Source organism: Cyrtonyx montezumae, unplaced genomic scaffold (genome assembly GCF_038088225.1).
Source record: "Cyrtonyx montezumae isolate F1298 unplaced genomic scaffold, pur_monq_1.0 scaffold_67, whole genome shotgun sequence".
Lineage (NCBI taxonomy): Eukaryota > Metazoa > Chordata > Aves > Galliformes > Odontophoridae > Cyrtonyx > Cyrtonyx montezumae.
The window spans coordinates 264,930-292,003 of NW_027072075.1; the positions used below are offsets into that span (position 1 = coordinate 264,930).

The window sequence follows — 27,074 nt, forward strand, 5'->3', positions numbered from 1 at the left end:
TGAGGGGGTTGTGAAGGCAGATGATGTTGGGATTCTGGAGCCTACATGGAGGACCAGACAGGGGTTATCATTCTGAGAAGACCTTGCTTGGAGACTGAGGGACTTATGGTGCTGTGTGTGGTCAAGGGTGGAACTGGGACACCAAGAGGCTGAGTGCTGTGAGCCAGGGGCTACAGGGCACATATTATGGGATTGTTAGACGAGATCTTCTCTGCTGTCCCCTTAGGGTAGCTCTGCTCCTCTGGTTCCACAGAACAGTGCCTCTGCTTCCTTCTGGGGTCCTGAGAGAATCTTGCCTTCATTGCCAGAAGTGTGGCTAAGACATCCCAACATCCTCCATCTTCCTTACATGTGATTTGTCTGCAAAATAAAGGAGTAGGGTGATGTGCAAGGGGTACAAACCCCAACCCCAGAAGTGCATTTAAAAGCACAATGAGCCCTGTAGGGAGACAAGGTGCATCATGCACAGTGGTCTTGCTCTTACCCAGGATGCGTCCAGCCTGTCTTCTACATCTCACTGCCAAGTACATGACCAACAGGATCCCACAGAGCATTGCCACCCCACCAAGCAGACCTGACAACACTGAGCAGGAATGCATGTCTGCAGAAAGAGTTCAGTGTGGAGGAGTTTGGTTAGAATGTTGGACCCATGCTCTCCTTTAGAGTTCCTTCTCACCCTTCCTTTCTGCTACACTTTTTTGGGAAATTTCAATATCTCCCATCACAACTCTCCCTAGGGATTGGGCTTATCCCTATCAACTTATCTTTGTTGAGTGTGTGGAACCCCACCTTGGACTAATGGAACCAGGGGAAACCTCTGCATTTCCAGACACCCATGGTAGGCAGCAAGACATTGCAGAGATCTATAAGAAATAGTAGACTATGCATTTGCCGAAACCAAAGCTCACTGGAAACTGTCTTGACTTGTCCCAGCCACAGCTGCTGAAATGCATTCCACATGATTGTCTACAGCTACTTCTTTTAGGTGCTTCTATCCTATCCAATGGTTTGGCAGCACTTTTGCCTGCCTGGAAAGGAAGTAAGACTAGGACAGGAGCAGGGAGAGGGGCTGTCACCCCAGCACACCTTCTGTGTTATGGCTAAGTGGGACCACTGCCTGTTCTGGAGACCTGGTTCAACGCTAGTTCAGAGTGGTGCCAACTGTAGTAGGATGATGGAGGTTCCTAGCACTCACCTTTCATCTCTGCGCACACCACACCAGCTGCCATGCCACCTCTGCACTGCCCTGGGCCCATATTTCTCTGCTGGCACTCCAGTAAGAATGACTCTGTGCCATGGCAGCTCAGCCCCTCCAGCAAGGTAAGGTCATGCCTTTGGCCAAACTGTGCTCCAATGGGTGCAGACTCTGCTGGTCCACAGCCCAGCTGCTTGCAGACCACCTTGGCCTCCAGCAAGGTCCAGCTGCTGTCGCAGACGCCATACCAGGTAGCATTGTACAGAACCTCCACACGCCCCGCACAAGGACCAGGACCATCCTTCACCCGCAGCTGCAAGGGGTTAGGGCCTGCAATGGAGAGCAGAGGAGGGAGGTGATTTCCTTGGGCCCTCCACACTTGTGAGATGGAGAGTTTGGAAGGAGAGTGGCATGAATGAGATTCCTCAATAAGCAACATCACCAGAGGAGTGGTAGATGAAATGGAGAGACCCACACCATTCTAGGACAGCCTGACATTGAACTCTCCTGTCTGGGAAACATGCATCTGGATTTTAACAACGCTTTGCCCATCAGAAGGTGTTGTCACTGGTGAGCTAAAGGGACTGCAGGTTGGCAGTATGAGTTGGGTGCACAAATCCTTGCAAAGGCATATTATTATACACCTATGAATATGCAAAAGCATTATAAAGCATTCATAAATGGTTCACAATCAAAGAAACTTCTCAGAAGTCATCTATTACAATACTTCATCATTTTCAAGATGTTTATGGTACCCTTCTCTCAAGCACACACATATTGCAATCTTTTCTTTCCCAGGAGAAGACATGGGACTTCCTAAATACTGAGCTGAACCAAAAAAAGTGGGATGGGGAGGCTGTTTTCTGTTCTGCACGTGCCAAAGTAGAAGATGTCTGATAGCACAAGGCACTTCAGTTCTTCAGGCAAAGGTAAAATTGAATTAACACTTCAATCCAGATATACTTTTTTAAAAAAGATTGTAGAAAATACCAGCAGTGATGTTAATTTTTCACTGGGTCAATTTCTCTGTAGATATGATGGATTCCCTACCATGTTATGACTTAAAACGAATAGCTGTCCCAAAAGTCTGCCAAAAACTGTTGGTCATGAAGATCCCAGCCCACTATGTGCTAAAGTTATGTCAGAAGATCAAGACTTCCTAGACAGTCAATCCTAAATATGTTCACCTACAGAATTTGTCCCCAGACAAGAAGTGACAACACAGTTGTTTTCATGCTGGAACAGAAAAGGTGGGACAGTGCACACTGCTCGTGATCCACCTCTGAGGTGGACTCATCTAACCAACAGTTGGTGTTTGCAGTGCTGAGTGTTCCCTACATGGAAGAGATCAAAGATCAGGCTCCAGAAAGTCTCTCAAGGCACTTCAGGAGCAGAATGCATCTCTCCATAAGGTGAAATCTATAGAGGAACTGGTAAGCAACATCTTCCAGTCTTGTGCATGTGTTTTGGTACATTAAGGAGAATGAAACATTGATATTTGAGGAATAGGGTCCTGTCCACGTGCAGGCAGTGGAACCTAAGCAGCAATTCAGGTGAGCAAATGTAATCTGCTTCATGGTGTCTTCAGCCTGAGCATCTCTCTAGCCACTCTTGACTCAGCTGACTAGATAATCTGTGACAGTGCCCCAAGTCTGGCCAGCTAATCCCATGTGTAGTCCTATAGATAGGCATCTACATTTGGTACCTTAGTTTCCAACCAATTTAGGAAACACCATGAGATATGAAAATGTGACATTGCTCAGGGTCCAATTGGCTGAAGACAGGGGTTAGGTTGCCTGTAAAGCCCTACACTGTCTTGGATGTCTGCGCAGGCTCTCAGACATGACTCAGAACCTGCAATCCACTTCATGCTCCTGCCTCAGTCAAGGATACACCTGGGAGGAAGCATCTATGCCAAAGCAAAAAAATGCTATAAAAGGCATGGCAGCATTTTTGCTGCACTTCAAGCCAAGTGGCTGGGTGAAAATCTGTGGAAGAGTGAGAAGGGAAAAGAAAGTCTACTGCAACCCCCGGGCAGAGCAACATCTTTGTGTCCAACCCCACATCAGTTCTCCTTGGATGGGGACTATCCTGGATGTCCCACTCTTGTGCCCATAGTGTTACCTGTGCACAACACGCCAGCATCCTCACTGTGACCGCAGTTGTGTTCTCCCCAGTTGTTCTGTGTACACTCCACAAGGGTGGACTCTGTTCCTGTACAATGAACGTTGTCCATCCAGATCGGGTCTGAGCCTTGACCAAAATGAGCTGAGCCTGGTGCTGACATCGCCATCCCACAACCCAGCTCCCGGCACACGACTGCAGCATCCTGTAGGTCCCAAGTGTCATCACACACGGTCCCCCACTTATGGTCATGAAAAACCTCAACTCTCCCAATGCAGTTGTTCGATCCATTCATCAGTCTGACCAGACGGTGCTCTGGAGTACTTTCATCTGTGTAGGGAACAAAGTGCAAGTTCACACTTGGCCATCAGCTACAGCTCCAAAGGCATTAAGCCATGGGAAAAGTAGTACACCTTGCAAAATGTTTAGGAAATGTGCTACATTATCAAAGATGTCCTGGGATTTTCCTCTCATCTACTCACATAAAAAGAGACCACAGTTCCAGAGCTTGGAGCTCAAGTGCCTGACAAAGGGTTCTAGGGTCAATAGTGATCATGTAAAGTGACAGGAGGTGTTGAAGATGAGTTTATAGGTTCATAGGTTCATAAGGTTGGAAAGGACCTACAAGATCATCTAGTCCAACCATCCTCCTATCACTATCCCTACCCAACTACTAAATCAAATCCCTTAGCACCTCATCTAAACGCTTCTTGAACAGCACTAGGGATGGTGCCTCAACCACCTCCCTAGGCAGGCCATTCCAGTGCCTGACCACTCTTTCAGAAAAAAATGTTTCCTCAGGTCTAATCTAAATCTTCCCCGGCGCTAGTTATGCAACTAGAGTTATCAGAATGGGAGAAAAATTATCTCTGGGTGGTTCTTACTGCACAAAATCTTCCTAACAGCTTGCTGAGGTCTTGCAGAATGAAGAGCATCTCCTGGTGTGGCATTCACACCATTCTATGATTCTATTTTACTCTTCACCAGCGTGTGGAAAAGACACCTATCTGAATACGAAGATGTGATTGGGTTGCCACTGCACCAACCCTTCACAGTAACATAGGGTCACCTGGGTTGGAAGAGGCTTTAAAAATTATCTAGTTTCAAACAGTAAATGGATAGGGCTCACCTGAGCACACCACACCAGCATCCTCCCTATGGGTGCAGTCGTTGGATCCCCATGGTCTGCTCTGGCATTCAGAGAGCGCAGATTCTGCCCCTGTGCAGTTCACGTTATCCAACCAAACATGGCCAGAGCCTTGCCCGAAATGAGCTGAGCCTGGGGCTGAGACAGCTGTCCCACAGCCCAGTTGCCGGCACACCACCGTGGCATCACTCAGACTCCAGTCGTCATCACACACTGTGCCCCACTGGTGGTTGTGCAGCACCTCCACACGCCCCGCACAGCGGCTGGGGCCATTCTCCAGGCGCAGCTGAGTTGGTGTTTCAGTGACAGCGCCTTCTGTTGGCAAAATGGAGAGAGAAACATAGAATGCCTTAGGTTAAAAGATACTTAATGATCGTAGAATCATTGGGTGGCTTAGGATGGAAGGGATCTTAAAGAACATAGAATCATTGGATGGCTTAGGTTGGAAGGGACCTTGAAGATCATAGAATCATAGACTAGTATGGATTGGAAGGCACCTTGAATATCATCCAGCTTCAAATGCCTGCTGTGGGCTGGTTGCCACCCACTACATCAGGCTGCCCAGGGCCCCATTGAACCTGGCTTTCAGTGCCTCCAGGGATGAGGCATTCACAGCTTTTCTGGGAAGACTGTGCCAGGACTTCACCACCATCTGAGCAAAGAATTTCCACCTAACATCTAACCTAAATCTCTCCTATTTTACTTGAAAACAATTCCCCCTTGATCTGGGAATATTGGACAGTTTAAAAAAAAGTCTTCCTTACTTCTAAGCCCCTTTTAAATACTGAAAGGTGTCAGAGAGACCTCTCCAGAGCCTTTTCTTCTCCAGGATGACAAAGCCCAGCTCCCTCAGCCTGTCTTTGTTGGAGAAGTGCTTCAGCCCTCTGATCATCCCTATAACGATGCTCCCAGTGTTTCATACAAGAGGATTTGGAGCTGTTGAGTAGATGCACACAAAGCAGTGCAGCCTCAGAGCCCATCCACGTTCAATGTGAGAACATTAAACTGTCCCCATCAACTTCTGGAATCTATTTTTAATCAGTCCAGGAACCTGTCTTATTGGCTTGGAGACCCCAGCAATCTCCAAAGGAAGAAGATTTCTGTATGCACCCCAAAGAGTTCTACTAAGAAGTGTGGAATCACACTTTGCAGTAGAGAAGAGAAAGGACAATGTCACCCTTCTACCCAGTTGTCTGCCACCCATCCCTTTGTTGGAGCTTTGAAAATGGTATCAATCCCTGGAGAAATGCACCCTCCACTGAACCTCTCCTGGTATGCAAGCATGATGTTATCAGAGGTTACCTGCACACACAACTCCAGCATCCTCTCCGTGGTCACAGTTATTTAATCCCAGTGGCCTGGCTTGACATTGAGACAGGGCAGATTCTATCCCAATGCACTGAACATTGTCTAGCCAAATGGGACCTGACCCCTGGCCAAAATGTGCTGAGCTATAGGCTGATACTGCTGAACCACAGCCCAGCTGCTGGCACACCACTTGGGCATTAGTAAAGCTCCAGTCATCATCACACACAGTTCCCCACTCATGATAATACATAATCTCCACTCTCCCAGAACAGCGGTTCGAGCCATTCACCAGGCGCAGCTCTGCAGAACCAGTGCTGGGATCCAGGTGGTGACTGTCTGAGCCTACAAGAAGTAAAGAGGTGCACCATGAAAACTCCTATGCCCTTCATTTCATAGAACTATAGGATCATAGAATCATCAAATCATAGAATGGCTTGGGTTGGTAGCATCATATCCACTTGTTACAAGCTTATCTTTATGCCATTCATGCCTTCAGCAGCTGAAAAGCTCCCCAAGTGATTCTAGAATCATAGAATGGCTTGGGTTGGAGGAGACCTTAAAGTGCATCCATTTCCAAACCCACTGCCACAGGCATGTTTGCCACACACTAGATCAGGTTGCACAGGGCCCCATTCAACTCATCCTTGAGCATCTCCAGGGATGGAGGCACCCACAGTTTCTCTGGGCAACCTGATCCAGTGCCTCACCACCATCTGTGTAAAGAATTTCTTCCTAACATAGAATCTAAATCCTCCCTCTTTTAGTTTTAAACCACTTGCCTTGTCCTATCACTATCAGACCATGACTATCAACTGCAACAATTTTATCATAGGGAGCTACAGCATCCAGCAATTGCCTGTACAGTGATAAAGCACCAAATCTCCAACTATGACATAGTTTGTGGTTCCAAAAGATTTCTCAAGCTGATTTCACAATGCCAGTGGTTAAAGCACATGAACCATCCAGTATCCCTTCTATTAGTATAAGTGAGGAAGTATCTGGATGTCTCTTTTGGTCCCTCTCCACTGCCTAAAGTTGAGTCTCGCAGTGCTTAAGAAACACTATGGGTAGCTTCATCTCCAATGTTGCATTTTCCCCCAGAAATTCAACCAAAACAAGGGTTCTGCTGACCATGGAGACATGCGATGTGCAAAGGGCCCCTGTGCAATCTACGTAGGTTGTTCAGCATCTCAAGAGCTTTAGAAGATGGAAGGGAGGTTGTAGTGAGCTGGGAGATGGCCTCTTCTTTCGTGTAACTAGTGACAGGACTAGAAGGAATGGCTTCAAGCTGCGCCAGGGGAGGTTCAGTCGACACATTAGGAAATACTACTTCTCTGAAAGAGTGGTCAGGCACTGGAATGGGCTGCCCAGGGAAGAGGTGGAGTCACCAACCCTGGAGGCATTCAAGGAATGTTTGGATATTGTGTTGAGGGACATGGTTTAGTGAGGACTATTGGTGATGGGTGGCTAGTTGGACTCGGTGATCCTGTAGGTCTTTTCCAACCTTGGTGATTCAATGACTCTATTATTTGATTCACCATGGTGGCAACTGTCCTTCCCCCAGTCATTTGCTTTGTAATAAGAAAGTGTACCTCTGTCCTGGCGCAGTTGATATTGTCCAACCATAGATAGGTCCAGATCCTGTCCTGAATTGCCTGAAGAGCTTAGAATGCCTACACCACCTGTACTAGTTTCACACAGTCTCTGCAACCAGCAACATGAAGCACTTCTCCTTTGGTAGGCAACTCCAAAAAAGATCCAGATCTAGGATAGAAAATGCTCTGCAAACTCCATTTTCCTAATAAAGGACAACTGTCTTTAAAGGGGATTTGGATGTTCTTTCCCAAACATGTACAGGAACAAAATGAAAACAATGCATAGTGGATGGAAAACTCTAGATGTATGGAGTAGCTACCAGTCAACTGTTGAACTGATCTACTACCAACAGGTCAAGAGAGGTGATCCTTCATCTCTGTTCAGCACTGGTTAAGAATGCACCTGGAGCTTTGGATCAAGTTCTGGACTCCTCAGCACAGCAGAGATACAGACATGTTGGTAAATGTCCAGAGCAGGGCTATAAAGATGGTGAAGGAACTGGAGCACACCTCCTATGAGGAGCAGTTAGGAGAGCTGGTACTGATCAGCTTGGAGGAGAGAAGGCTCAGGGGGATCTTACCAATGTGCGTAAAAACCCAGAAGGTGGGTGGAAAGAGGATGGAGCCAGGCTCTTCCCATGCTGTCTGGGAACAGGGCAAGAGGCAATGGCCAAGACTGGAACATAATCAGGCCTAAATATCATGAAGCACTTCTTTACTTTTGGGGTGATGGAGCAGTGGCACAGTTTGCCAATGGAGATTCTCCTCAGAGAATTTCAAAAGCAATCTGGACATGGTCCTGAGCTATGTCCCTGCCTGAGCAAAGGACCAGTCCTGATGGACCCAGAGGTCGCTTCCAATCTCAACTACTCTGTCATTCTATGATTCTGTTGTTCTGTGGTAAGAAAATGGAGGGAGCTGTCTGTGTTCAGCCTTGTATTTTAATCACTCATTTGCATGATGTTGTTTGGAGCCAAGAGCCAGTGGGTGGATGCACAAGAGCAAGTGCTCCAGCTGTGCACAAAAATAATGAATTTTGATGGGATGAAAAGCAAAGGGACATTACTTGGAAAGAAGAGAACATAAGACTAAGTAGGCACCAACAAGAAACAACTACACCTCAGCTATCAAAAAATTGTAGCAAAAACCATCTTTCATCTATGAGGTGAAGAGCAGTAGAAGTTCCTGTTCCCATTTGTGTCAAAGGAAAGAGAACTTTGGGCCACTTTTGTTCTTTGTAAATGAACAGCCTGGCCCTGAAGAAGTGGCCAACACAAACACGCAATTTGAGACAGACTGACTGGTAAGGCTCCAAACATTTCCCAACCGCTCTACGCGAGGACAACAGCACAGAGGACAAAGTAATTATCCAAACTTTAAGGCCTCCTTCCCCATCTACCACTTTCCCTTCCTTTTAAAGTCTGGCAGGTAAAAGGAGGCTTTGCCCAGTTTGTCTGCAAGCCCAGTCTCCCCATTCCTGCAGATCATACACATGCTCCAGTGGGATGCACCTTTTCCCATGCAAGTGTACTCACCAATGAGGCATGACAGGAAGATGAGGAGCTCTGATAAAGCATAACCAGCCAGAGTGCACTGCAGAGGCAGAATATGCACCAAATGCCTCATACCACTGCTTCTAGGGTGGGTGATCATCCTAGCAAGAGCTGCAAGCTAAGCTGGGTGATGACAAAGTCAGAAGTGATATGATTTGTTCCCTCTTCTGCAAAGCCCTGCCTTGTGTTTGCCCTGTGCTACAGGTTGCACACAAGGGGAGCAGAGGGGCAGACACTGACCTCTGTTTTATGGTCATATCAACAGGATCTGAGAGAACAGCATGGAGCTGCATCAGGGGAGGATCAGGCTGCATGTTAGGGAAAGGTTGTGCACTAGAGAGTGGTAGGCATAAAACAAGCTGCCCAGGGCAGTGGACATGGCACTGAACTTGCCAGAGTTAAAGGAATGTCTGAAGAACAGGAAAAATTCTTATCATGGGAAGATTTCCTCAGTCTGCAAGACCTGCAGCAAGATTGCCTCTAGTTCCTTATGCACACTTAGAATGAGCAGTCACAAAGTGGGGCAATACATTAACTGGAAGTGACTAATGCAGATAGCCTAACGGTCAGCATAAAAATAAATGCTAAAGAAGAATGTGATTGCATTCTGTAAAGAGATGTTTGACCATGGATAATGATTTCCAAAGAACTCAGGCACCAATCTGTGCTCAGGTCCAGCACAATTTTGCTGTTCCCAGTGCTGAGTCATAAACTGTCAGGACCTGTTATCTGACCTCTGCCAGGTAACCCATCTTCCAAAAGTGATTAAATCTGAGCAGATGAACACCTCATCCTCCTTTTATCCTTCTTCTACCAGTGCACAGTAAAGGCTCACACTGTCCACCCAAAATGGGACCTGCCATCTGCAGGGTCATGTCACTCTCAGTGTCTCTGCCTGAGTTAGAATCCTCAGAGAAGACCTCATGCTCATGGTCAGGAAAGTGCACCTGGAAAGTCATGGAGGCCAGATGGAGGAAGAAACAGTGTAGAAATAAAATCCCTGCATCATTCTCAGGCACAAACTGGATCTTGGGAGCTACAGGCTTCATGAAAGGGACAAGCTGGCCTGCTGCATGCAGACAGCAGTAAGTTAGCTCTTTCATTTAGTGAGGGCAGGGAGTAGGAAAATGTCTTTGCAAAGACACCCCTACAATTAACTTTGATGATGAGTCTGAAATGGATGCACTTGCAGGTGCTCATATCACAGATCGCAAGCTCTCCATTCTCAATCTCACGGGCATTTGCTCTCTTTTCTCATTTGTACTAGAAACTACTCTCTTATAAGTAATAGTGAGTCAACCTCACAGTTGAGAATTAGAAGAGCAGATGTATTGCTTGGTATCGTTCTTGAATTGCCTTGGGCAAGGAGTGAAATGTCATGGCTACCCTAGGCAGTCCCATCCCAGGTGACTCCATCTATCCAGGAGATTCTGGCTCTTGAAGATGCAGTCACTGTAGTGAAACGTCCAGCAGTAGGATTTGCAGAAAGAAGGAAATTTTGCACAGCTCATGAATTGATAACCAAAGAGGAAGAAAACCCAAACACGTTATAGTATTTTTTTCATTTTTTATGAGGAAGTGATACAAGCTGGCTTAGTAACAATCAGTTAGGAAATTAAGGCTGTACTGGCAGAGAAAGTACATTCCTAGTTTCACTTCCTCCAAACACGATCAGAAGATGAAGGCAGAGATGAAAAAACACTTCAGTAACCTATTTCATCTCTGACTTGTGGGAATTTGGGCAAAGCCCTGAGCCCTTTCTCCACTGCTCCCATAAAAAACCCTGCATGATAAGATTGGACTTGGCCACCCTTCCCCGTGCACAGGGCAGCTGAGCTCACCTGAGCCCCTTCCATTCTGCAATACCACCAATTTGCTGAACTCAGCCCTGAATAAAGCATGGTTTGGTAGGACAGAAGACCTTGGGTGTCAAGGAACTCATTCAGGATGACAGCTGTGCATGTTCCCCTCTGATCTCCAACAAAATAATTTGTGCAGGAGTACGGAGATGATACACAGCCTTGGGAGTTCAGTCTGCAGGGCTAGCCTCACATAAAGACATTTCTCCTGCCTCCAAAACCATCACAAGATATTCCTTCCTGCTCCAAATCATAGAACCATAGAAACATAGGAACATAGGAACATACAATCATATGCTCACAGTATGGCTTGGGTTGGAAGGGCCCTTAAAGCCCATCTTGTCCCAACACCCCTGCCATAGGCTGGTTGCCCCTCATCATATCAGGCTGCCCAAGGACCTTTTCAACCTTCAACACCTCCAAGGATGGGACAACCACATGGGCAGCCCAAGTCAAGGCTTCACCATTCTAATTCCTCCAAACACCTCATCTGAATCTTCCCGTGTTTAATTTAAAGCCATTCCCTCTTCTTCTGTCACTATCAGAACATGACAAAAAGCAGTCTCTTTCCTGTTTATCAGCTCCCTTTACGTACTGAAAAGACTCAATGAGCTCTCTCTTCAAGAGATGAATCTCAGCACCGTTGACCAGCCTGTGCTGTACACCAAGAAGCCCTGGGTGAATCCGACGGAGGAGCACACATTGCAAATGGGATCCCTGTGATCAGAAGCAAAACATCACTCACCACAAAAGCACACCATCAGGAGGAGGACCCCCAAGCTCTTGGCTCCAGTGTAGGTGGGTTGGTATCTGCCCCAGGGGAACCTGGGCGAGGGATGGAGTCCACCTGGCAGCCCCATGCTCACACGTCCATGGGCTGGAAGCTGGAGCAGAATACCCTGCTGAGAGCCAGCAGCCGAGCTCCGGGTCCCACCAGCCAACTGGGAGGGACAGAGAGGAACTGGGGCAGATGGGAGTGACAGGCATTTCAGCAATGAGCCCTCTTCCTGTTCCCTCCTTTGCTCTGGTCTTTTCCCTGCTCTGCCAGCCCTCCTCTTCCTCTGCCCCTTTGTGTGAAGCTGTGCCAGCAGGTGACCCTCTGCTCCATGCCACAGCCTGCTCCTGTCACTGTGTTGTGAAATAGAGAGCAGTTCCAGGAAAGCACAGAGCAAACACAACCCTCGCTGCACCTATGTCCCGTGTTTTACGTGCCAGCCCCAGGGGCGCATTGGTGGTCTGGTAGAGTCATGGATATAGCACAAGATGACTTCTGCTGATGACCTAAATCAAGCCTTCATGCACAGAACCCCTCATGCACTCATCCCTCCTCCCTTTATTTCCCTGTGCCTTGGCAATTGAGTTTGAAGCAGCTGAGGTGGCCTGCCTGCTGTAGCTCTTAGGCTCCCCCTGCCGTCCTCATCTCCTGTCCTCCAGTCAGCTCTGGTCCTACAACAGAATTCACAGCTTTCACCTACATTAAAGTTTGTAGACTTGGGAGAAACCAAGCCTCCCTGCTCTTAGTAAATGCCCTTAACAACCAGCAACCCTGCAAAATGCGCAGTTTGGCTTGTTTACTTGAGTGTGAATCATCTACCTTAATTTACATGTCTGTGACTCCGTTCATGCTTGTCCTTTGAGATGCCATTTAGAGCTAGATGGAAGAGTGAGTGATTCACTTTTAGACCTGCATGCTAAGGTGTGGTGAAGTTTGTCCTGGGAAAGTTAATTTCTCAGCCTCAGAAAACCAGAATAGAACAGATTAAAACATTACAGAATAGAAGAGTGTAGGAAAGAAAGTATGGGAAAGGGAGAGGAGGAATGGGAGGGGAGGGGAGGGGAGGGGAAGGGAAGGGAAGGGAAGGGAAGGGAAGGGAAGGGAAGGGAAGGGAAGGGAAGGGAAGGGAAGGGAAGGGAAGGGAAGGGAAGGGAAGGGAAGGGAAGGGAAGGGAAGGGAAGGGAAGGGAAGGGAAGGGAAGGGAAGGGAAGGGAAGGGAAGGGAAGGGAAGGGAAGGGAAGGGAAGGGAAGGGAAGGGAAGGGAAGGGAAGGGAAGGGAAGGGAAGGGAAGGGAAGGGAAGGGAAGGGAAAAGGAGGATCTGCCTTGCACACAAAAAGCCTTGGTCATGACCATTTCTTCATCACAATCCTGCTCAGCACGGGCAGTTCCAGCAGATGTTGAGTCTTCTCCTCAACACCTCTCTTAAAGTATACAATTTTTTGTTGGATTCTTTTTTTCTGCTACAATGCACAGAAACAACTATTTCAGATAACTTGTTAACAGCTGTACCTGGTGAGGAGCTAGGAGTTGATCTTGATGGTCCTTGTGGTTCTGTCGGACTGGGGATCTTCTCTGATTCTATGATAGAACAGAAAAATAAAACATTCAAAGCCAGATATGTTGCACAACAAATTCCATTTAATTGCATTTCATGGATGCATAGCTAGATGGCAGGAAATCACTTTATTATTCAAAGACAAGCAATCTCAAGAAACACTATCCTATGTCTACCCTGCAGTCTCCACATGTACTTTCAAGAACACATATTTGAAAAGAGTGAAGTTATGTGAACAGTTCTCTTCAAGACTGGGAGACAAGACATGAGAAATTTTTGCATCTCAATATATTTTCTAATCTTCAGCATATGAAATTTCCCAACTTCCATTTCACTGATGAGCAAAACTATTGCAAACTGTCTCTAGAATAGAGGTAGAGAGCTCAGGGGATACTTTGAGATGGTTAAAATAACAGGGACAGAGGAAACTCGTAGCTTTAAACTTTATAGTACAAATAGACACTTCAGTAGGGTCTCTTGTGACAGGACAAGGAGAAATGGCTTCAAACTAAAATAAGTGAGATTTAGATTGGATATGAAAAAGTTTTTACAATAAGAGTGGTGAGGCACTGGCACAGAGCTCGTGGTTGCCCTGTCCCTGGGAACATTCAAGGTCAGACTGATGAGGTTGTGAGCACCCGATCAAGCTGTAGGTGTCCTTGTTCATTTCAGGAGTGATGAACTAGATGACCTTTTAGGCTCCCTTCGAACTCAAAAGAGTCCATGATCCTATGCTTCTAAGATTCCAGAATTGCTGATTTGCTGATTAGCTAAAGGACTGGAAGCATAATGTCACTGCCCAGTTGTGCTGGGGGTCCCTGGAGCTGAACTCTTCAAAACCATGCCTGGAAAATTATGAAAAGGGAACTGTGCTTCCTAGTTAGAGAATAACTACATGTCAAAAGGGGTGAGAACCACAGCTGTAGGAACAAGAACAAGAAAAGCAAACTCTGCAAAGCCTGCTTGCAGTCTAGAGATGGATCTTTTCATTACCATGACCTTTTGGGAGTCTCTGGGTCATAAGGGTAATGACAAAGGGAGAATGTTCCTGCTCTTCTGTAGGTTTTCCCACCCTTCATAAGCAGCCCATAAATAGTATTATCTTCCAAACCACATCTAGTATCATCTGAGAGATACCACTGGTTGGAATGGAGGAGTATGATGATGTGTAAGTAGACGCAATGTACAACCTTAGGCCTCAGTGTCTTCCAATTTGTAGTTCAGGCTGTACCTTCTTTTTTTTTTTATTTCTCTGATATGAGAATTCATGCTGCAGAAGACAGGCAGGAAACACCATCACGTCTGTTTTCCCAGTGCAAGTTGGATATGGAGTTGTAGGACCATAAACCCGGTATGCCACCAGAGGCCTTGAGAAGTGTGTAGAGCATGGTAAGCACTGGAAATCCCAAGGCTACAAGCAACTTGCCAGTTGTCAGCATGCAGACCTGGATCTGGCCAAAACAAGTCCAGAGAACAAAGAGAACAAGGACCCAGAGCAGATGAAAGTGCAGTATGCAGTCCATTTGAATGCAAGATTGGTTTGCAGATAAATAAGGAAAGATCAAACAGTATGTCAGAAATATAAAATCACAAAATTGGTAAAAATAGGTGAATATGAAAAAGTAAGGAAGACAGGAGACAGAATTAACTCCGTGAATATTGCACTTACTTTGGAAAAATGTTTTGATAAGTGATAACCCTCTGCTAAGCCTCCTTGTATTGGTGCCATTGATCCTTAGCTGGAGTGAAGAGTGGGAAGATGAATGAAGTGCCAGAGAAAGTGGTAGAAACCTGGGAGTGTGTAAATAAGCTACCCTGAGTAGGTCCTTTTTTCCTCCTTTAATAGAGACCAGGACACACATCCCTGCAGGCATTAATCACATATTCCCTACGTCACTATCAACTGGAGAATTAACTATTCATTCAAGGATAATTATAAGGTTAACAAAATTACTTCCCAAAAAAATGCTTCCACAAACCTTAAACACTCCTCCACCCATAGACTTGGCCAGAGTCCCAACTGGAACTCAGGAACCACATTATGGGATGATTCAGTTGAGCAAGGTGAATAGCGATCATGGGTTACCATAGTGTTGATTGGAAGAGACCTCTGGGGAGCCCTGATCTAATCTCCCATGAGTTGATCATGGTGATCATGAGCAAATGACTCCATTTGCTCAGGTGGAGTCTGGAAATGTAGGACTCAGTTTGTCTTGAAGGAATACTCCATCTTCATTCTCCGTTAGTCTTTGCTTCCTGAACAAAGAGATCTCATCGCCATGCCCAGCCCCTTTTCTAAACTAGTAGGGCCACGTTACCTGAACACACCACACCAGCGTCTTCACCATGATTACAGTTGTGTTCTCCCCATGGTCTGGCCAAGCACTCCAAGAGGTTGTTTTCCATCCCCGTGCAGTTCACATCATCCAGCCAGATGGCATTATGCCCTCGCCCAAACCAAGCTCTGCCAGGGGCCGAAAGCACCGTCCCACAGCCCAGCTGCCGGCACACGACTGCTGCATCCTCCATGTCCCAGCTGTCATCACACACAGATCCCCACAGCTCCTTGTGGAGCACTTCCACTCTCCCAGCACAGAGGCTTGAGCCGTTCACCAGTCGCACTGCTGTGGGATCTGAAACAAGATGTATGTGTTTTTTGGAAGCCTTCTTCCATGCCTTCACTGCTCACAGTAATATCATACTACTGAAGTTTGTCACTGATTTTTTTTCTCCTTTTCTGGCATTTATAACCAAGGAATTTTACTATGAATTTTGAGTCATTAAAAATGACATGGCTGAAAGCTTTGACAATGACCAAAGAACATTTAGCACCAAAACACTAGTAGGTATCTGTGCCCAAATGCTATGCAGTCATGATGCTCAGGGGTGTTGAATCACCTGAATCTTTAGGATGGAACTGCATGCTCTTGTTGTTACACTAAATACACCTAAATATCATAGAAACTTTGAATATTAAAAGCGAGCCTTCTGTTATCATCAGCTAGAACAAGAAAACTTCTGAGAAGATATTCCCATGCTTACTGGAGAAGAATACAATGGAAGTTTTAAAGATTTCTCTTTCTGATTGCTGTGTCATTGTGCAACAGACCCCTCACACCTACACTGCTCTCAATGCAGCAGCTACAAGTTGTTCTTTTGATTGCATCACATTTTTAGTCCTCTCTAGGTCCCTAAGAAAAGCTTCATTCTTCCCATCATTCAAAGGCTTTGTTGCATGTCTCTCATTGCTTTGCTCAGATACTAGTGCCCATCACCAGCTCAGCAGCTCTTGGGTGGATCTTGCCTCCCACCTCCCCAAAGATTTGATGGCAAGCCCAGCCACCAAATGAACAGGCCTCTGCACAACAGTGACTTGAATTTTTCTGTGGGGTTTTATGCTATCCAGCAATGTCACACACTTCCTTCCTCCTGCACAGCCCAACACACTCCTGAATCATAAAATCATAAAATGGGTAGTGATGGAAAGGACCGTAAAGCTCATCCCCCTTCCATGAGCTGGTTGCTACCTACTACATCAGGACAACCAGGGCCCCATCCAGCCTGGCCTTGAGCACCTCCAGAAACAGGGCATCCTCTACTTTTCTGAGGAGTGCCACACAGCCCTCTGAGTAAAAGATTTCTTCCTGATATCTAATCTAAATCTCCACTCTTTTAGTTGGAATAGTGAATAATGCTCTTCAAGAAAAAAATTACCTGAACACACAACACCAGCATCTTGACTGTGATTGCATTTACTGGGATCCTCTGTCCTGGACCTGCATTCAGAGAAGGCACCTTCCATCCCTGTGCACTCAACATCCTCCAGCCAAATAGGGTTGGATCCTTGCCCAAAGTGTGCTGAGCCCAGTGCTGACAGGGCTGCCCCACAGCCCAGCTGTCGGCACACCACCTCTGCATCATTCAGGTCCCAACCATTGTCACACACTGTTCCCCATTGCTGATTGTGAAGGATCTCAACCCTCCCAGAGCAGCGGTTAGAGCCATTCACCAGCCGGAGCTGAGTTGGTCCTGGAATTAAGAAAGACACATGAAGGACAAACACATAAATGTGGAAGATGGGAACCTCAAACTGCATTCAGATGCAATGTGACATGGAGAATATCACTGGAATAAATATAGACATTTAATCCCATTTAAGGTGTCCACAGGCATCCAAAAAAAGCGTGGTTCATCCAGCCAAATATCCATGATTGCTTTACAGTGAGCTGATCTGTGTTGGGCATTATTTAGCTGTATTGACTAGGTCACTCTAGATTTTAATGGGGGAAACTCAGCTACCTAGTTTACATGGGGGAACCGGAGTGTAAACACATCAGTTTTGTGCTGAGGGAACACAAAGTGAGAGGATGCCATGGCAGTCCAATTAGACTGGGTGGACCCGTGGTAGAGAGGAGGTTCAATGTGCAAAGAGACTTCATGGTACAGGGAAACCATATATCACAATAGCATCATGAATGTATGGAAACAGAAATGATGTTTAGAGCCCAAGGAACCAATCAGTGAGCTATGGAATATAGTAAAGTGATGGCTGAAGACTGACAGACACTATCCTAGGAAAAAGTCAGTTAGCAGACAACCTGAAATAGATACCTATACAGAGGCAAGAGATATAACATGAGCAAAATAAAGATGTTTCTCCATTCCTCTATCCATATGCTTCCCTTAAGGGACACAGCAAAGTACATAGTCCATTAGTATTACTCCTTCCAGAGCTGCACCACAAAGGAATGTGAGTCTCTTACCTACACACACCACACCAGCATCTTCTTTGTGGTTGCAATTACTCACTCCCCATGGTCTGGTCTTGCATTCAGAGAGGGCAGCCTCTGATCCTGTGCAGTTCACATCATCCAGCCAGATAGGTTCATAGCCCTGTCCAAACCGAGCTGCAGATGGAGCCCATATGGCTGTACCACAGCCCAGTTGGCGGCACACCACTTCTGCATCATTCAGGTCCCAGCCATCATCACATACACTTCCCCATCGCTGGTTATGCAGCACTTCAACTCTCCCAGAGCAGTGATCTGAGCCATTCACCAGCCGGACCTCAGTAGGGTCTGAAATGTAAAGAGGTAGAGAACATTGCCTCATGGTTGTAAACCTTGTAATCAGAGACCAAGAGCTTGATATGACATGAAGAGTGAATCATAGAATCTTCAAATGGTCTTGGTTGGAAGGGACTTTAAAGCACTGTGACCCACAAGATCATTCTACCTCGGGTGACATCCAGTCTGGCCTTGAACTCCTCCAGCATGGAGCATCCATAGCTTCTCTGGGCAGCCTGTTCTGATGTCTCACCATGCTTCCAAACATCTAACCTAAATATCCCCTCTTTAGATTAAAATTCCCACATCTTCAACATTTTTACAAGACCAAATGCTGGGTCCTGTACTTTGGTCATAAAAACCACAGGCAATGCTACAGGCTAGGGGCAAAATGTCTGTAAGGCTGCATAGAGGAAAAGAATTTGGGGGTGTTGGTCAACACTCAGCTGAACGTGAGCCAGCAGAGTGCCCAGGTGGCTAAAAAGGTGAATGGCATCCTGGCTTGTATCAGAAACAGTGCAGCCAGCAGGAGCAGGAGAGTGATCATCCCTCTATACTCAGCATTGGTGTGGCCACACCTCGAGTACTGTGTTCAGTTTTGGGATCTTCACTACAAGAAAGACACTGAGGCCCTGGAGCATGCCCAGAGAAGGGCAATGAAGCTGTGAATGGTCTGGAGCACAAGTCTTGCAGGATGCAGCTGAGGAAACTGGGATTATTTCTCCTGGACAGCAACAGGACAATAGCGAATGACCTCAAGTTGTGCCAATGAAGGTTAAGGTTGGATATTAGGAAAAACTTCTCAGAAAGAGCGGTTAGACATTGGAACAGGCTGCCCAGGGAGGTGATTGAGTCACTGTACCTGGAGGTGTTCAATAAATGTGTAGATCTGGTATTTAGGGACATGGTTTAATGAGCAATATTGGTGACAGGTGGACGGTTGGACTTGAAGACCTTAGAGGTCTTTTCTAACCTTAGTGATTTTATGATTCTATGATTTATCTTGCCGCAGAGTTAGATATTCAAAGATCCACATATGGGAAGAACATTGTCACAGGTGAGAAAGGAAAACCAAACCATTGAGCTCCTGCTGTGCTAGTACCCATAAGCTCATTAGCTGTGAACAGCAGCTACCTGAGCACACCACACTGGCATCTTCTCCATGGTGACACCCAGTGAGTCCTTTAGACCGGGCCCTGCATTTGGAGAGGCTATCTTCTGTCCCTGTACAGTTGACCTCAGACAGCCAGATGGGACCATTTCCCCTTCCAAAGTGAGCCAACCCAGGAGCTGCAATGGCCACACCACAGCCTAGCTGCCAGCACACAACATTGGCATCTCTCATGTCCCAGTTGTCATCACACACTGTCCCCCACTGGTGTTGCTCCAGCACTTCAACTCTCCCAGCACAGCGACTTGGGCCGTTCACCAGCTGGACTGTCATTGGATCTGAAATGAAGAAAAGAAAAACAAAAACATCTGGAAGAGCTGCTGGAGATGACCACCCACCCATCACAAGTACTGCATCCAGGCCTGGGACCCCCACCACAGGAAAGATGTGGAGCTGTCAGAGCAGGTCCAGAGGAGAACATGAAGATGTTCATAGGACTGGAGCTTCTTTCCTATGATGAAAGGTTGAGGGAGCTGGGTGTGTTCAGCCTTGAGATGAGAAGATTCCAGAGAGACCACTTTGCAGCCTTCCAGTATTTAAAACGAGCTTCTAAACAAGAAGGAGACCGACTTTTTACTTGGGGAGATAGTGATAGGACAAGGAAGAACGATTTTCAACTAAAAGAGGGGAGATCTAGATTAGATACTAGAGGAAATTCTGAGAATTTACTGAGAGTTGGTGAGGCACTGGAACAGACCATCCAGAGAAGCTGTAGATGCTATATACATGGTGATGTCCAAAGACAGGTTAAATGGCTTCCTGGGCAGCCTGACCTAGTGGTTAGCAACTCAAATCAGGGATTAGAACTAGATGAATATTTTAAATATTCCCATTTTTGCCATCCTAAGATTCTGTGGTCAACCTGGAAACAGATATTGTGAAGAACAATGAATCTTAGCTCCACCATGTAATGTTTTTTATAGACAGAAAATCCCGTGGGACTCAGCAAGATGGAAGTCAAGTGAGAAGCCCTGTGTCTATTCACTTGAGTTAAAAAAATGAGCCAGGAAAAACAGGAGAAGTGGCAGAGAGATGATCCTTCTTGCATCATTTATTGGCACCAAGAATGGTATCATCCCTTTGCCTCCTGAACACCTTTATTCCCAGTGGCAGTGCAGTTCTCCATACGGACAGACAAAAAGAATGCGGCATAGCTTTACCTGTGCACACCACACTGGCATCTTCCCCATGGTGGCAGCTGTGTTGTCCCCATGATTGGACTGTGCACTCACTAAGGGCAGACTCCATCCCTGAGCAGGTCACTTTCTCCAGCCAGATGGGGTCGTAGCCTCTGCCAAACCTAGCCCAGCCTGGAGCATATATTGGAGCACCGCAGCCCAGCTGCCGGCACACCACTTCTGCATGTGCCATTCCCCACTCGTTGTCACAAACAGTTCCCCACTGCTCGTGATGAAGCACCTCAACTCGTCCAGCGCAGCGGTTTGGGCCATTCACCAGCCGTAACTCTGAGGGTTCTAAAAGGAGTGTGAGAAAAATGAGTTAACAGGGACATTCAGTCTTCTGAGGCTTGCAACTAGGTGCAACTGTACAATGTACAAGTGGTGGAACACCCCTCCTGTGGAGAGAGGCTGAGGGAGTCAGTCTTACTCAGCCTGGAGATTCAAAGGCTCCAGAGAGCCTTGCAGCCTTCTACTACTTAAAGGGAGCTTATAAAACAGGAAGAAGACTGACTTTTCACGTCGGCAGATAGTGACAGGACAAGGGGGAATGGTTTAAAAATAAAAGGGGAGGGATTTTGGTTTGGTGTTGCCCTGCCAACATGAAATTTACTTTGCAGAAACCACTCTTGAACCAACATTTGTTCCACGCAGAGCACACTTCACTCCAAAGTACCTCTTTCCCCACCCCCCAAAACCACACACTGACCCACCAACCCAAACTTCTATCCAGAAGCAAAGAGCCTACAGATGATACTGTTTTCAGCATTTGGTGTAGGATGCAACTTGAAATTGGTGTCAGCTTGGATGGAATACACATGGGAGCTTATAAACAAGGAGACTAACATTTTACACAGGCAGAATGTGATAGGACAAGGAGGAATAATTTTATTAAACTAAAGGGAGGGAGATTTAGTTTAGATATTAGGAGGAAATTCTTTACTCAGAGGATGGGGGAGCACTGAAACAGGTTGACCAGAGAAGCCATGAATGCTCCATCCCTGGAGGTGTTCAAGATGGGATGGGGTCCTGGGCAATTTGATGTGGCGACCAGCCCACAGCTGGGGCTTCGAACTTGGTGGGCTTTAAGGTCCCTTCCAACCCAAGCCATTCTATGATTCTGTGGTTCTATGGTTCTGTGGTTCTATGATTTTGACAACTGTGTTTCCCCATCTGAATCAGTATCTTGACTTGGGAGAAACCAATCTCATTCACAAGTTAACATCAGGATGCCTTGGAGTGTTTCCTATGGGCAACACTCGGAAGACTCTTGGACATCCATGTTCAAACCCTAAACGTCAGAACAAGCTTCAAAGTGCTGATAATGTGACCACATCTCCCTCTGAAAACGCATCTAGCATTTGTTTACTCAAACAAAAAGAAGATATTGTGGGAATGTGGTGTCACTGTGTCCTTCCATACTATTTAGTCTCATCCACTAAAGCTCTTTGTCAATACTGCCTGAAGGCACCTAGAATTTCTCTTCTTGTACACCAGGATGGCATCCCATTGCAAGCTGGGGAAAATAGGCAAATATTTTTCAATCTTGGATCATCTCTAGAGATCCAGATGAAACTTGGGTCATGAAAATGGAACAGACTGCATTCAGCATTACTGGACTAATGAATGTGTGCACACGTTGAAACATTCAAAGCAACCTTGCATGATGGATGTGGTAAGCTGCCGGCACACCACTTGAGAATTGATAAGGTGTCAGAGGATTAGCACAACTGCATGCCCAGATAATCTGTTGATAGAACGCCTACAATAATGGAATTCTCTCTCAAGCACTATTGCTTGCAGTAGCACTATAGACAAAGGAAAACAACATGCATGGAAGGAAGCAAACTAAAATTAGATGACAGAGTACCTGCAGAAAAACTTCTCCACAAACTCAGGAGCTGACCACTTACCTGAACACACAACACTAGCATCTTCATCATGTTTGCAGTTATGGTCTCCCCAGCGTTTCATGTTACATTCAGTGATGGCCCCTTCTGTCCCCATGCAGTTCACTTCATCCAGCCAGATGGGATCGTGCCCCTGCCCAAACATAGCTTTGCCAGGGGCTGACACTGCTGTCCCACAGCCCAGCTGCCTGCACACCACCTCAGCATCAGCCAGATCCCAGCCATCATCACACACTGTCCCCCAGCGCTGGTTGTGGTGTACCTCAATTCTCCCTGAGCAGCGGCTGGAGCTGTTCACCAGACGTACTTGCGTTGGTTCTGGAAAGATACAAGTGCCAAATGTTTGGATGACCCAGGAAGGGACTGGAGCTGCCCCGGGACCAAGGAGTCCAGTGCTTAAGTGAATCTCACAGCTGGGGGTTGAGATGCTGCAGATATGAACTGAGAAGAGCAGGTTCCCTATGGTTACTCATCACCCAATGTAACATCTGGATGAATGTCCCCTCTGAAGCTCCTTGTTCCTTTCCTTTCCCTGTCACACACATCAGCCCACAACGGAGTTCCTTCCATCTCCATTTGCAGGGCTGCAGTGTCAGTATCTACACCTATGACCATTTCAAGCTTCTCCTGCCCATTTCCTCTACCCATTTCCTTAACAAAACATAATAATAATAATAATAATAATAATAATAATAATAATAATAATAATAATAATAATAATAATAATAATAAATGTCAGCCCTGATAAGAAAGAACTTAGACTTACCTGAGCATTCAACTCCAGCATCCTCTCTGTGGCCACAGTTGTGGCTTCCCCAGGAACTGGCCTGACACAGAGAAAGGGAAGCCTCTGTACCAGCACAGGTCACGTCATCCAGCCAGATTTGTCCTGCCCCTTGCCCAAAAGTAGCCCCAACTGGGGCTGACAGAGCTGAGCCACATCCCACTTCTCTGCACACCACTTCAGCAGATGTCATGTTCCAGCCATCATCACACACAGTGCCCCAACTGCCATTGTGGAAGATTTCCACTCTGCCAGAGCAAGGGCTTGAGCCATTAATCAGCCTGACCTGGATCTCACCTGGCGTGGGTGCCCCTGCAAAACCCCAGAAAACAAAGAATCAGAGTCTTTCTGTGCATGCAGTGACCTACAGTGTTTAGGAGCAAAGGATCACAAACTTTCACACATTCATCTACGATGCTTAAGAGCAAGTGATCAAAAACTTTGCTGGGCATTCAATACCAATTCATACAATGTTTAGGAGCAAATGATAGGAAAATATGCTGAGCATGCATTCATATATAATAATTAGAAATGAATTACTGAAACTTTGTGGGCATGCAATCACCATCAAAGTTTAGGAATAAATGGCCAGAATCTTTGCTGGGCATGCATTCATTTGAAACATCTGTGGGTGACAAATGGTCTATCTCATTCTAAAGGAGGTGCTATAGGAGAACTGGGTGCTCCATCAAAGGCTACAGTAGGATGGCGTGACATGTCTCAGATGCTTAGTCATATTGTCTAGAACTTATCATAACAATGTCCTGAACTTGGTTCAAAAGGAGATGATGACTGTGGGCATGGATATTCAAAGAGGTGAATACAGATATAGGGAAGAAATTATTTACTATGAGGGTGGTGATTGACCAGAGAGGCTGTGGGTGCTCTGTTCCTGGAAGTATCTGAGGGACAGATGGGGCCTTGGGCAGCCTGATCTAGTGAAAGTCAACAGGAGTTTTGGAAATAGATGTACTTAAAGGTCCTTTCCAACGGAAGACTTTATTTTATTCTATGATTTTATGACTCTATGGTTTTATGATCTTCTGATTCTGAGATTCTGATTCTGTGACTCTGTGGTTCTACAGCATTAGTGGGACCTTTTCCCAGCCCCATGCTCTGTACATTCCAAAAGCTCAGCCACATCAAAAGAGGGACAGTTCTGCCTGTCATTTAACCCTTTGCCTGTCCCCAGCAGTTGGTACAAGACAAAACCAAAGAATACTTCAGATTGGAAGGGACCTCTGGAGGTCATCTGATCTAAGACCAGAGCAAGCCTCACCTGAGCACACAACACTGACATCTTCTCCATGCCCACAGTTGTGGGTTCCCCAGGGTCGTGCCCGGCATTCAAAAAGAGCAGCTTCCATCCCAGTGCACTGCACGTTGTCCAACCAGATGGGATCTTTTCCTCGACCATACCGAGCCCCACCAATGGCAGACAGCCCCATGCCACAGCCCAGCTGCCGGCACACCACGTGGGCTCCTGCAAGGTTCCAGTGGTCATCACACACTGTCCCCCATGTGCTGTTGTAAAACACTTCCAGCCTCCCCGTGCAGGAGTCAGGGCCATTCACCAGCCTGACTTGGGCAGGACCTGACACTGGCAATGAGAGCAAAGGGAAGGAGAAGTTAGTTGGGGATCTTAGAGAAAAGAAAAAAAAAAAAAGACTGAGGAGCTGACAGAAAGGTATCTTTACTGTGTCTATCTGTCTTCTCTATTCTACAGGAATAAGCAAGAGGAAGACACGGTTATAATTTTATTGTAATAATTTTAACAAGGACACATCAGCCCTAGAGCAAAGCCCAGATTTTCCACCTACAAACAGACAAGAATACAGTTCCTCATAACAGAAAACTCCAAAATACATTACGACATCTTGCCAATTTTAAGTGTGTGTGCTTCAGGATGAACTTACATGCCTAATCATACTTCAGCAACTAAACGGGTGATTTGCAGGCTCATTTGTGGGGGCAATTTTGAGCAACACTGTGCACTCACATGCTACACTCACAGATCACACTTGGCTTTGTTGGATGAACAGCCTTGACCACAGCACAGGAAACCTAGGGTCTCCTTTATTTTCTGCTAACATCTGTTCTGCTACCTTGAATCAGCATGGTCCAAGCACATCAACTCACTAAAACTACCATCACAGGGCAGGTAATTCCCATTCCCCCTTCTTTTTTCAACCATTCAAGCTCTGCAACTCGTAGCTGAGTCTATCAAGATGGCAGCAACACATTCACTCAGCACATATGATTTCTACCACCTATATAATCTCTTTGTAATTCACTCTGGTTTCTTTTGACCATAAATCTATTTATTTTGGATAACTGGGCAGAACTCCCCTGCAATTCCTGTAGGCTGCTTGCTCATTCTTAATTTGTAATGCAATTCTACTGCAGTAAAAATGTCTCCCCTGTGACATTCACCTTCTAGAAGGCACCAGCACTTTTGAGGGAAACTCAAGTCTACTACAGCTGGATTTGGAGGTTCGGCACCCTACTTCCACCAGTACCCAAGAAAGCCACACAGGTTGCTCTGAGTGTGCACCTTATTAACTTGGTGCAATAGTAATTAAGCTGCAGATAAATGAAGAGGAGAACATCATTCCAGCATGGTCTTTCCCAAAATGTGGGAACACAAGGCACTCACCACAAATCCCTGCAAGGATGAGGAGGATCCCTCCAGTTCCCAGACAAGTACATGCAAGCAGCCTCTGCCCCATGGGTTGCCCAGCCAGCAGTAGAAAACTTGGAAAAGCTGCTCCCAACCTAGTGGGATGCAGGAGACGGGCTCTGTAGAAACTGAGCTCAAGTCCACCATCAGCAAATGGAGAGGAAATTCAGCAAAGCTCCATGGAGACAGCTGCAGGAGAATTCATTCCATTTGCTCCCCTGCTTGTGTTTGCATAACACAGAGCTGAGTTTCTGAAGGGGAACTGAATCTTCCAATTTCAGCTTTATCCATGGTGATGAGCAAATGTGTTCTGGGAACATTGTGGGCATTTGGGGTCATGTCCCCTGGGTGAATTTTATAAGAGGACAACAGAGAGAGGGTAGGGGAGCTGCAAGGCTTGAAGGCACATCATCCTGCCCAGCTCTTCTTCTTTCTCTCCAAGGAGATAGACAAAGGAAATGCAGCACCCGGTAGGGACAAAACCATGTAAAAAGCCATGGCATCATCAACCGCAACAACTCTTCTTCTATTTTGGCTCACCCAGGTCCAAGATGTTGACCACCAGGATGCCTAGATCCTTATCCACAGAGCTCCCTTCAAGCAGGTCAGCCTCTCAGCGGCACCAGTGCATGCAGTTATTCCTCCCCGGGTAGAGGACTCTCATGGTCCATGGCCTTCAATCATGTATTGCAAGGGACATACTGAAAACGGCTGAGGTTGATACTAGCTTTGGGTTGTTTTTAGGATTCAACCTCTGGAGTAGAGGTTGAAAGGAAATCTTCCTCTGCCAGAAAATCTTAGACTCCAAATTAACTTTTTAGTCTTCATTCAAGGAAAGATGGAGCCCACGGTCTTAATAAGATAAGATTTCTTCATTCTTACCAAGGTGCAATCAAATTAAGTAAAAATTTGCTATAACCACTTCACTTGGGTCTCCAGCTACTTCCCATGCACAGGGCATTGTTTTGCTCAATATCTTCTTGTGTTTCCCCCATTTCTTTGGGGCCAAGCACCAGCCCATGGCTTGTTGCAACAATAACAGACCAACTCACAGAATTCCACACGCTTGTGCATTTTTTTTTTCATGCAGTTTCCTGTTTGTGGATGCAAATTTTATGCTCTTGCATTCCTGAAGAGGGCACTCATTATTCAGGGGAAAAAATGTGCTCCGAA

General features: G+C 46.3%; 1 protein-coding gene across 1 annotated transcript; it reads right to left on the reverse strand.

The window, feature by feature from the left end:
• Positions 1 to 1,184: 1,184 nt before the first annotated feature.
• Positions 1,185 to 25,339, reverse strand: LOC136057462 (deleted in malignant brain tumors 1 protein-like). The gene is made up of 14 exons (XM_065750188.1): positions 25,327 to 25,339; positions 24,501 to 24,704; positions 23,204 to 23,533; positions 22,441 to 22,755; positions 20,582 to 20,824; positions 19,313 to 19,627; positions 17,876 to 18,190; positions 16,827 to 17,141; positions 15,431 to 15,745; positions 13,067 to 13,135; positions 5,769 to 6,116; positions 4,449 to 4,781; positions 3,320 to 3,649; positions 1,185 to 1,525 (listed from the first exon to the last, which is right to left on the reverse strand). Exons 1-14 carry the CDS (start codon positions 25,337 to 25,339, stop codon positions 1,185 to 1,187), a joined length of 3,786 nt encoding a protein of 1,261 aa, XP_065606260.1.
• Between the last annotated feature and the right edge of the window lie 1,735 nt (positions 25,340 to 27,074).